The sequence below is a fragment of the Amblyraja radiata genome, chromosome 8, assembly GCF_010909765.2.
Source record: "Amblyraja radiata isolate CabotCenter1 chromosome 8, sAmbRad1.1.pri, whole genome shotgun sequence".
Classification (NCBI taxonomy): domain Eukaryota; kingdom Metazoa; phylum Chordata; class Chondrichthyes; order Rajiformes; family Rajidae; genus Amblyraja; species Amblyraja radiata.
In genome coordinates this window covers 28,360,303-28,372,782 of record NC_045963.1, presented here as the reverse complement: position 1 = coordinate 28,372,782, position 12,480 = coordinate 28,360,303, and the positions used below count along the sequence as shown (strand labels likewise).

The window sequence follows — 12,480 nt, the reverse complement described above, 5'->3', positions numbered from 1 at the left end:
TCAGCAAAAGCTTGCACTCCAACTAAATATAATCCAGGACAAGGTAGGAGAAATCCGCATTTTAACCTCACCCCCCCTCTCAAAGGCGCCAAAATCGCGCACACGGCCAGTGGCAGAATTGCAGCGCCGCTGAAGGTAAGTATTGTAACATACCTACATAAAGGTGTTTAAAAATGTGTTGTGGGCCCCATGTCATAGAAAAGATGTTGTCAAGCTGGAAAGGGTGCAGAGAAGATTTATGATGTTGCCAGGATTCGAGGGCCTGAGCTACAGGGAGAGGTTGAGCAAGGTTGGACTCTATTCCTTGAAGTGCAGGAGGGTGAGGGGTGATCTTATAGAGGTGTACATAATCTTGAGAGGAAATGATCGGGTAAATGCACACATTTCTTGTCCTGAGTAGGAAAGTCGAGAACCAGAGGACATAGGTTTAATGTAAGGGGGGAAATATTTAATAGGAACCTGAGGGGTAACTTTTTCACACAAAAGGTGGTGGGTGTATGGAACGAGCAGCTGGAGGAGGTAGTTGAAGCAGGGTCTTATCCAACCTTTAAAAAGCATTTAGACGTACATGGGTAGGATAGCTTTAGAGGGATATGGGCTAACGCAGTAGGTGGAACTAGTGTAGATGGGACATGTTGGTTGTGTGGGCAAGTTGGTCCGATGGGCCTGTTTCTATGCTGTATCACTCTATCTACTGGTCCAGTATCACTCAAGTCCTGAGTGCAATGGGTTAGCGGAGTCTGAGTGTAGAAGGAAACGCTGTTCATCTCTATATTGTTTAAACTATAAACAGAAATGTTTAAGAAACATTTAGACAGGTACATGGATGGGATAGGTTTGGAGGGATATGGAGCAAAGATAGGCAGGTGGGACTAGTGTAGTTGGGCCCATGTTGGTCGGTGTGAGCAAGTTGGGCTGAAGGACCTGTATCCATGCTGCATGACTCTTATCACTCTAAATATCTTTTGAACTACTTCCCAATTCTATGACTTCAGTAAATATATTGTAGTTTCACAATTCTAAATGTTATGTAACGTTATTTTCTTCACTCTTGAAGCTATGTTTCAGTTTCTAGCAATCAAAGTATGGTCGCCCTTTGCACAGCTTTATTTACCTGCATTTGAACTGAAATCAATAAAGTATTATTTCCACAAAAAATGAATGTTCTGTTCTGCCAAACTGCTAAAGACAGAACCCGTCCAATATCTTTACATGTCTGGTCTGACTGTTCAACCATATCTGACTCTTTCCATTAACTGTATATCACCTTTCCTGCCAGTACTTTCAATATATCTCAAAGATTTAGTTTCAGTTTTAGTTTTAGAGATGCAGCACGGAAACAGACCTTTCGGCCCACTGAACCCGCACCGACCAATGATACCCACACACTAGCACTATCCTACACACACTTGGGACAATTTTTACATTTACACCAAGCCAATTAACCTACACATCAGTACGTGTTGTGGAGTGTGGGAGGAAACCGAAGATCTCGGAGAAAACGCACTCAGGTCACGGGGAGATTGTACAAACTCCGTACAGACAAGTACCCATAGTCAGGATCGAACCCAGGTCTCTGGCGCTGTAAGGCAGTAGCTCTACGGCTGCGCCACCATGCCGCCCACCGTGAGATATCAACATTAAGTTCTGTCTGCCCTTTCCAGGAACCTGTCCATAAATAATGTTATGGACTCAATCTGAAGACGAAAATACTTCATAAAATTATGAAATAGGTCTCGTCCCGAAACGTTGTCTATTCCTATTTTTCTGAGATGCTGCCTGACCTGCTGAGTTACTCCAGCACTCTGTGATCTACATAACTTTATGAAGTCTTTTAGTCTTCTGTGTTATTGTTAACCCTCTTATTCTTTTGCTATCATCAAATTTCAATGTTGAGTTTCCTACATATGAATTCTAATAATGATCCAAATACAAAATGAATGCGGGGCACTAATCCTTGGACCGCTCCTCTTCCAAGCTTTCTTCAATCAGCACAGCTATCCTTTTCTTTCATATCCATCCACCTGCTGCTCTCCTTTCTGTTTTTCTGACAAATGCCTCGCAGGTGGTTTATCATCACTGCCTTTGATCGGAGACACTGTGTGCCCTGCAACCATCAAATTAGCCACTTTGTCTGTCACAGCCTGTTGGCAGAGTCCAAGGCAGCCAAGTTTTATGATAGAGGCCTTATTGGACTTCCTACTTACATATATATCAACGTAGACCATAGAACAGTACAGCATAAGAACAGGCTATTCAGCCCACAATGTCTGTGCCATACATGATGCCAAGTTAAACTCTGCCTGCATGTGATCCATGTCGCTACTTTCCCTGCAAATCTGTGTGTCTATCTAAAAGCCTCTTAAACATCACTATTGTACATGCTCCCACTACCACCCCTGCCAGTACGCTCTAGGCACCCACCACTTTGTATGTGAAAAACTTACCCTGCACATCTTCTTTAAACATTTTCCCTCTGTCTTTAGAGCTATGCTTTCTAGTCTTTGACATCTCCAGCCTGGGTCAAATATTCTGATTGTTTACCTTATCTGTACCTCTCATAATTTTACATGTTTCTATCAGGTCTCCCCTCAACCTCCAATTCTCCAGAGAAAACAATCCAAGTTTGTCTAACTTTTCTTTATAGATAATGCCCTCTAATCCAACAACTTTCAACATTACTTCATTGTTGCTGGATCTAAATCCTGCAACTCCCTGCCCAATAACATAGTGGGACTATCCTCACCAGAGAGAGTACAGAGGTAATAGAAGGTTGCTCACTACAGTCTTCTCAATGGCAATTGGGAATTAGCTGGTGACATCCATATCCTAAAAATGTATAAAATAAGAATAAAAAAAGGAAATGATTAATAAGGAGTGCATTCTGGTTGCATTGATATGCAGATTTAGAATTCAGAAATAATGGAGTTGGAGTTTATCGCAAAAAAAATTAGTTTAGTTTATTATTGTCACAGTAAAAAACTTTTGTTTGTGTGCTATCCACTCAAAGTAAAGACTATACATAAATAGAATCAAGGCGTCCACAGTGCACAGAGCACAGATAAAGGATAAAGGGCATAATATCTAGTGTAAATATATAACACTGAAGTCCAACCCAGTCTGATTAAAGAGAGATCAACGGTCTCTAATGAGGTAGATGGAAGTGCCTCACTCTAACTGATGAAGAGACCACTCAATTACCTGATTATAGCTGGGAAGATGCTGATTCTGGTGGTATGCTTTTTCAAACTACTGTACTGATTTTCAGTTATTCAAAGAAAACTTGGTGGACTAGTTCTGGGAGCTTTATGAACAGAGAAACAGGAGGACACATTTAGACCCTTGAGTATGTTCCCCTATTCAAGCAGGTTACGGCTGACCCATGACCTAATCTTCATCTTCATCCATGAAACATTTTATTCAGGAAGATCTATCACTCTGAGTTTTACAATTGGTGATCGACTGGATTGACAGGATGGCACCATGGCCCCAAAACGTCACCTATTCCTTTTCTCCAGAAATGCTGCTTGACCCACCTATAGTCAAGCATTTTATGTCTATCTCCTATTTATAGCGGTGTAAACTGATCCAATGGCATTTTGCTTCTATGAGCCCACACTCTATTGTACCATTATTGCTCATCGTTCTATTATAGATCCTTCTAATCTCTCCTTACCCCTTTCTGCCACTGTACTTGCTAAAGACTTTAGACATGTAACAGTTACTAGTTCTCAGGAAATATCAAGTGTCATTCGTTCTTCACAGATGGCCCCTAACCTGCGAATATTCCCTGTATTTATGTTTTGTTTTAATAGAACTGAATATCACTTGAACTACACTGTTCAACACCACTTAAAATGATCCACAAAACAACTAATAAAGCAAAGTGAAACATCCCACAGTGTTTCACAATGGCGTTGCTGAACTAAAGCTGGTGCATGGTGGATTAGAATGCAAGAACACAAGAAATGGCCTTCCAGAGGTGCCGCGGCCATGGAACTGGGATTTCACCGGGAAATTCGGCGGACTGATGGATCCAGAGGACCCAAAGGCTCATTGGACGGCGTTACTGGGAGGGAGCCGCTGGGGACGTTGGACACGGGGAGCAAGGGCCGGCCGGTAGGAGGATGAACCAGGGTATTGCCTCCAGTGCATTCAAGGTTGGCTGCAGGAGATGTTCCAGGGACACAAAGATGGCCGGGCGAGGAGAGGGATGTCGGCTCGTGGGCCAATCTGGTCGGATGCGACGGAGGTAGGCCCTGCAGGCGCCTGGGCTTACCTGGATCGGGAACTGCTCCAGAAGGCCAGCGCATGGGCGGCCTGGACTTTGGAAATATTGCCAAAATATGGTGGCGCCTGCATGTGTAAATATGCAAACAGAATTTCACTGTGCAGTTGTACATATGACAAATAAAGCACCATTGAAATAGGAGCAGGAGCAGGCCGGCAGGTTCCATAATCCTGCCCTGCCATTCCTTAATACCATGAATGATTCATGTTGTCCTCAACACTGTCAGACCTCTTTGGGATTTTATATGTTTGAATAAGGTCACCGTTCATCCTTCTGAACTCTATGGAATAAAGTACAGCAAAGGAAGAACCCCCACCGTTATCAAGCAACTGAATCATCCAACCACAACTGGAGAGCAGTCCTGAACTACTATCTACCTCATTGGAGACCCTCAGACCATCTTTGATTGGACTTTACTGGCTTTATCTTGCACTAAACGTTATTCACGTTATTCACTTGATCACATATCTGTACACTGTGAATAGGTCAATTATGATCATGTATTGTCTTTCCGCTGGCTGGTTAGCATGCAACAAAAGCTTTTCATTGTACGTTGGTACACATGACAATTAACTAAACTCAACTCAACCTTTGACCCATAATGTCTGTGCCATGTTAATCTCCTCTGCCAGCATGCAATCCATATCCCTCCATTCCCTGCATATCTATATGCCTATCGAAATGCCTCTTCATTGTCATTATCACATCTGCTTCCACCACCACTTCTGACAGTCCGTTCAAGGCATCCATCACTTTCTGTGTAAAAAATCTGGCCACTACTTTAAACTTTCTTTCTCTGACCTTAAAACTATGCTCTCTTAGTCTTTGAAATTCCATCCTAGGATAAAATGGTTTTTATGTTTACCCTATCTATATCTCTCATAATTTTATACACTTCCAGCAGGTCTCCCCTCAATCTCCACCACTACAGTGAAAGGAATTCAAATGTGTCTAACCTCTCTTTATAGCTAATACACTCTAATCCTGGCAACATTCTGATAAACTTCTTCTGCACCCTCTCCAAAGCCTCTACATCCTTCCTGTAATGGGGTTGACCAGACTGCACACGATACACCAAATGCAGACTAACCAAAGTGCAATACCTATCAACATAAACGGTCTAGTCTAGGTTGTTAGGACAACCCTTCCTTCCAGGAATTAATCTGGTGGATCCACTTCGGACTGCCTTCATTGCGATTTGACCAATCTTTTAGGTAAGAGGTCTGAAACTGTGCCCAATATACCAGGTGTGGCCTCACCAGAACCTTGTACAACAGTAACAAAACCTCAGAGCTGCCAGCTCTCACGCATTGAGCATGAGACTCACGCATTTCGACAAATTCTCACGCTGATCACAAATTAGAGTCTCTGTGCCGAATTCACCCTAGTGACCGGCATGGATCAGGCTGTGGCTCGGTGCACCCTGGAGGACAACCAGTGCCTGCTGGAAGTAGGTACCAAGCACTGGGTAGAAACGGTGGAAGATAGTGGCCTTCAAATGGGGGTGGTTGGAGAAAGCATCCTGCTTGTCTGCTAGATTTTTACTTACTGTAACTGCAGGGGAAATGTTCCCGATGTTGGGGGAGTTCAGAACCAGGGGTCACAGTTTAAGAATAGAGGGTAGGCCAGTTAAGACTGAGATGAGGACAAATTTTCTTCAGCCAGAGAGTTGTGAATCTGTGGAATTCTCTGCCACAGAAGGCAGTGGAAGCCAAGTTACATTTAGCTCTTGGGGCTCGCTAAATCAATATGGGGTAAAAACAGGAAAGAGATATTGATTTTAGATGAATGGCAGTGTTGGTTCGAAGGGCCGAATGGCCTATTCCTGCACCTATTTTCTATGTTCCTATGCTTGAGTATATGGCAATAAAACTCGACCACTTGATTTTGAAGCATTCATGCATGGTGGAGGTATAATGTAGTCATAGAATGAATACAGTGTGAAAACAGGCCCTTCGGCCCAACTTACCCACACCCGCCAAAATGTCCCAGATACACTACCTCCAAACCTGTCCTATCCATGTATCAGTCTAACTGTTTCTTAAATGTTGGGATAGTCCCTGCCTCAACTACCTCCTCTGGCAGCTTGTTCCATACACCCACCACCCTTTGTGTGGAAAAAGTTACTCCTTAAAAAGTTACCTCTTAAAAATACTTCAAACAAAAAACATTGAAATCACACTTCTACAATGCACTAAAACATGATTTTAATTCATCAAATTTCAAAAAGTCCCTACCATGGGAGGGGGGACACTCCCCTCCCACACCCTACCCCCACTCAGTTGCTCCACTCCCTCGCCGGGTACCCCCAAGGCGAGTGATCAGTGATCGCTCAGCCCCCCCCCCACTTTCAAAAACGCTCTGTGGCCCCTGGTTCAGACAGAGAGCACTGCCAGATGTGAGCGGGAACTGAGGCCTGTTGTCCGTGATGTCTGGATCCCAATGCTCAGCGCTTCGTGTTTCGGAGTCGGCTAATGTTATTGATTTGTAATTAGCCTGATTTGTAATTAGTTGAGGGAAGGTAGCACTGTTGTCATTTGCCTATTATGTCTGTTTACCTCACTGACTATTTCTAAACCGCACCACCCCCCCCCCCCCCCCCCACAAATTCCTTTGCCAGATTGAACAGAAATGTCCCCAATCTCGTTGTTTTATTAATTGAACATGTAGATGAACATCCTCAAGGAGTGTAATCAGATGGATACTGATTCAGATGCGATTGTTCAAAGAAGGGGCATATTTTAAAGGAGTGACAGAGGAATGTGTGAGGAGGTTATTATTTGTCTTTAGTTTTAGCTTGAACCAGGAAATCTGAAGATTCAAAGTTTAATATAGTAGTTGTGCTGATACTGACCCCAACCAGCCACATGATGAATATCATCCAACCCGGAGGTTTTATATACAATACAATACAATACAATACAATTCAATTTATTGTCATTTGGACCCCTTGAGGTCCAAACGAAATGCCGTTTCTGCAGCCATACATTACAAACAAATAGACCCAAGACACAACATAATTTACATAAACATCCATCACATTGCTGTGATGGAAGGCCAAAAAAACTTCTCTCTCCACTGCACTCCCCCCCCCATGTCAGAGTCAAAGTCAAAGCCCCCGGCGGGCGATGGCGAATTGTCCCGTGGCCATTAAACCACGCCGGGTAATACAAGCTCGCGCACCGGGTTCTAGATGTTAGAGCCCCCGGCGCGCGCCCGCAGTCCGCAGCCATTCCAAGCCGCGCGGGGCGGTGCTGTAGGCCCCGCTCCAGGAGCTCTTCAACCCCGCAACTCGGGCGGGAGAGGTCGCCGTTGCGGAAGCCCCGAAAAGCGGTCTCCCTCCAGGGACCCGCGGGCTCCCGGTGCCGTCCGCCAAACCCGCAGTTGCAGCCACCGAATCTCCGGGGGTCGGGTCGCAGCAGCGTCCACCACAGCTCCACCCGCTCTGGACTCGGCCAGCTCCGCGACGGTGAGGTGAGTTCGGCACTGGAGTCCCCGGTTTTCCTGTTGGAGGCCGCTCCTCATTGCAGCCCCAACGACAACGGAGACCCGACAAAGAAAAGGTCGGGTCTCCCGTGCAGGGAGAGATTTAAAAGTTTCCCCCTCCCCCCCACACCACCCCCACCCCCCCACACACATACCCCAACAAAAATAACAAAAACTACATTAAAACATAGACATAAAATAATAAAAACGCAGACGGACTGCAGAGGCCGCTGCTGGCGAGTGCCGCGCCGCCTACCGGAAATATTTCTGATGCCATTTAAACTTCACTTGGATTTCAATCACTTCAATGTAAAAGTAATTGGGAATGGGGAGCTTGCTCTCGGTATTGAAAAAATTTGCTCTCGGTACATATTACTGTAATATAATAATGTATGCATGTTGGTAGGTGCAATCAAAACAAAGATCTTTTTATCATTGTTGTGTTATGAATACCACAGAAAATATTATGTACTCTCACGATCACATTTAATAGAATAATATAGCTTAAATATATAGTTATTGGACTTTGCATTTCGGAAAAGTCCCAGCTGAGAGGAAGACAGCAAAATACTGAAAATATTGGGGGTGAAAATGAATTCAGGACAGTTTGTTAGGAAAATGAAGGAAATGGTAACAGAATACTTATACAGCTGAGTGAGTATAATTTTATGGATGAGAAATTGTGTTCAACCAATTGATGACTTCTTTGACAAAATAACTAGCATGTTAGATAACAAGGAAGCCAATGGATGTAGCAAATTTTGTTATACAAAATTTGGTCTGTGAAGTGCCCCATAAAAGATGACCGCATTAGATAAGCACCTGTGGACTTGAATGTATAGGTTAAGTCCAGGGGGTCAGATATGGGGCTTTATGTGTGGGCCAGATATATTGTCCGTGCAGAGGGGCTAGGAGCAAGGCCAAGTGTGCATCCAGAGTCAAGGTCTGGAATAGTACTAGGTGTGCAGTCAAAGCTGGGACAATGGGAGTGTTCAGCACTGGGAACCTAAGCAGGTAATCAGCTATGATCAGGGTAGAATAGGGGTCCAGGCGTAAGGCTGGACTCAGGGTCAGGAATGAGAGAAGGTAAGCAAATGGAGTCAGGGTCAGGAGTAGTACCAGTTGTACAGTGAGACCCAGGTTGGTCAACATGGGCCAAGTGATTGATTATAATCTGATTTCCATACATGAATATACTCAGATCATTCATGTGCTGCATGTGTTGATCAGAGCCTGGCTCTACTGTGGAATGTAATTAGGAATGTAATTTAGCCTAACCTTATTCATAGCTAATCCAATTTAAAGCATAAATATTGCATTCAAGTGTAAGTTAAAAGACTCACTACAGTATGTGAAAAATAGCTCAATTTCAAGCTGAAAAACGCAAAAGCTCTATACCAATGGGAGGGGGGACACCCCCCTCCCACACCACCCCCCCCCCCCCCACCTCAGTCTCTATGCTCCCTCGGGCTTGGTCTCTCGCAATTTCTCACTCACAACTCTCACCCAATGTTGGCAGCCCTGAAACCTCCATATTCTTAAACTCCAAACTCTTAACAATAAAGGTCAACATGTCAATGGCCTTCTAAACTACTGTTGGACCTGCCTACTAACTAGGTATGTTACAAAACTTACCTTCAGCGGTGCTGCAATTCTGCCACTGGCCGTGTGCGCGATTTTGGCGCGTTTGAGGGGGGGGGCGGGGTTAAAACGGGGTTTTTTCCCGACCTGGTCCTGAATTATATTTGCTAAAGAATAGTTCCTACGGCCGTTCTGTGTGTTTTAAAAAAAAATTCACCCGACAAGTTAATCGCTGGAATTATTTTAAAATCAGCTTCTGAAGCCGTCAATGCCGACAACAGGGACGGATTTTATGGAGGACCATGTAAAAGAAAGCAGTTTATTTTTAATGTATAAAAGTGTTTCTTAAGATGTATTTAATTCACATATGGGGGGCTAAAGTCACCGCACCTCAACGTTCCAAATGGTCCCGTTCCAGAAAATCCCACTCGCAAGCTGATTTAAATGGCCATTAATTTACAGGTATTAAACATTAAATTCCTTCCATTTGGCCTATAAACCCAAAACAATGAGATTTAAAAATTATGTTATATTCTGAATTCTTGTGTGAATGTTATCTGGACACTTAGGCTATTTAAAAATGTTAATCTATTCTTAAGAAATGGATAGATGTTTAGATCTAGTAATTGAATTTTGTAATTAGCTACAATTAGGTAACTAACTAATTATATGCTTTAATTTCAAGTCATCTAAGTAAGATTGTTTCATATTTGTTTCAGAATGCTTCAATCTATAATAACTGAAATTTTCTTTCAGTTCTCTTAAATTTTAAGAAAGTTCTCGGCTTTTAAATGTTCTCGTTCACAGCTTTTGTGTTAAGTCAATGAAAAAGAAATAGGGAACAAGATGCCAATTTCCGAGTATGAAAATGGCCATAACTTTTTTTATACTGAAGATATGAAAGTGAATTAGGTGTCAAATTAAATTTATTTTTATGCTTTATCTGATGGGATAAATTAAAGACTTGATTTTTAAAATCTCAACATTTTGTAACATTGCTATACTAACGCTTGGGGATCCATTGACCCGAACACCTTGTCTCTCCGAACTTGACTCATTTAGGAGCTGGTGGAGGAGTTGACCAAAATCTAAGAGGATTAAGAGGAGTGGGAAAGGGACTCTAATGACTAAGAAGAGCGGGGAAGGAATTCCACGGCTTAGGCCGCCAGAAGGCACAAAGTGTCATAGTCATGGAGTCATGCAGCGTGGGACAAGATCATCCAGACCCTTCGACCTTCACCAAGTGATAGTCGTGAAGTTTGAATTCTTGACGATCAAGAATTGAAGGTGCAAAAAAATATATTGGAGGTTTGCACAACTGGTGGCAGTTGAGGAGAAGTGTTTAAAAAATATATATATATCCATACTTGCATTCCGAACTACATGTGTAGTTAGTGGGCTGTAGCTTTAAGAAAGCAACGATGCTAGGAGCGGGGATACGCTCTGCGCTGTTTATCTGTCCCGAGCCGCGGCCACGGACGAGCCCGGAGACCTGGAGCGCGGGCGCGCGCGCTGGTTGTCGGCCGCGTGAACGCGCGCGGGGAGCGCGAGCCCCAGCAGGGAGCGCGCGCTGCAACACATCTCCTGGAGCAAGGCTGACTAGAGGGACGCAGGGTGGGAGGGAGAGAGAGAGAAAGCAAAGCAAAAAATATATATATAAATATAAAGCCTTGCCCTCCTCGCTGCAAATCGCAAATGAATTGTCTGAGGCCGGGATCGGGTGGAAGCGTTGCAGAGATCAGGACTTTTGGCTGTTATCGTGCAGTGCTCTGTGCTTGAGGTAAATCTAAGCGGCTCGTTATCCAAATCTCTGGGAAAAGGCGGAATCAAAGCGTTTGGCAGCGACGCCGGGCGCTGGAGTTGTTTGCATTGACTGGGTGACCGACCGCTGAGTGCACGCTGGCCGGGTCTGTTGCTCGCTGTCCGTGGTGCTGATCGCGTTGCTCGCTGTGCGAAAGAAGCCGAGTGCCTGTAAGGTGCTGGGAGTGACAGCTTGAATGTACCGCATGGGCTGCATGTATCACCCCAGCGCCACACAACCCACCGGACTGACGATACACCCTGCTGCACGCACTCGCAATGCAAACGGCAGGAGTGGATATATATATTGTCGGCGAGGAAACACAAGCATCGTGCAGCGAATGAACACTTGCAGTGTTATTTTGATGATTTTTTTTTGCAATCTGCTGCATTATAGTGCACTCGCTTGGTTTGTCCCTTCGCGCTTTCCATTTCTTTCAGCAAGCGTTGCCTTCACAGAAAGGAATCGGGGGGTGAGGATTGCCTTTGCAGTGGTCGCGCTGTCACCCTCTAAAGCGGCCGTCGTGAAATTATAAATGGTCTAGGATCTAAGTTTACCTCAGGTGGCCTCACTCCCCTCCCCTCCCCTCGCCCTTCCCCCGGTATAGTGATGCCCTTTTGCAGCGACAGCATTTGATATCTGCTGCTATTTCATTTGTTGCAAGGGTGCCCGCACTCATCTGAACGGGCTGCCAGCATTTTAATCATAGTAAAAAAGTGTGATTTAAAAATAAGATTTTATTTTGTTTCAGGAACCCGGGGCACATCTTGCTATGGCGCAAGGAAATAATTATGGGCAGAACGCTAGTAACAACGGGACGGCGGATGAATCGCCCAACATGCTGGTGTATAGAAAGGTAAGGCAAGTGAGCGTGTGTGTGTGAGCGAGAGAGAGAGAGAGACTTGTGGCGGAGGATGCAACGCCTTGCAGAAGCATTGTTTGGGTTCTGTGCAGTTGTTTGCCTGCCCTGTCTGGCAGTGGGGGTGGCTGGTTAGTGCTCCAGCTTTGGAGCCGAGGGCAGTTCAACCCCGTTGTTCCCAAGCAGATTGACCTGCACGCCGTGTAAAGAAGAACAAAAAAAGCTATTTATTTGGGTGGGGGAGGAGGAGCGATTTGTGAGTGCGCTGCGCTGTGTCCCGCGGGAGAGGGAGATGCGAACCCCACTGGGGGCTAGTTTCCCTGGCGTCGTTCTGGATTGATAGGTGGTCGAGTTGCAGAGGCACTCTGAGTCAGAGCTGGCACCGCACTCCCAATTCGCCATATGCCCAGCATCCAGCAGGTGTGTCACTGGAAGGTGCAAGGACTGAGCTTGTCCAAGTGT

At 44.8% G+C, this 12,480-nt stretch overlaps 1 protein-coding gene across 1 annotated transcript in view; it reads left to right on the top strand.

Annotated features, from left to right (window-relative positions):
- Nucleotides 1–10,953: 10,953 nt before the first annotated feature.
- Nucleotides 10,954–12,480, top strand: part of rgs7 (regulator of G protein signaling 7) — a 301,511-nt gene continuing 299,984 nt past the window's right edge. Inside the window, exons 1-2 of the mRNA XM_033025461.1 lie at nucleotides 10,954–11,138; nucleotides 11,911–12,015. Coding sequence (XP_032881352.1) covers nucleotides 11,932–12,015 — 84 coding nt within the window. The 5' untranslated portion in view covers nucleotides 10,954–11,138; nucleotides 11,911–11,931. The remainder of the gene's footprint in view (nucleotides 11,139–11,910; nucleotides 12,016–12,480) is intronic.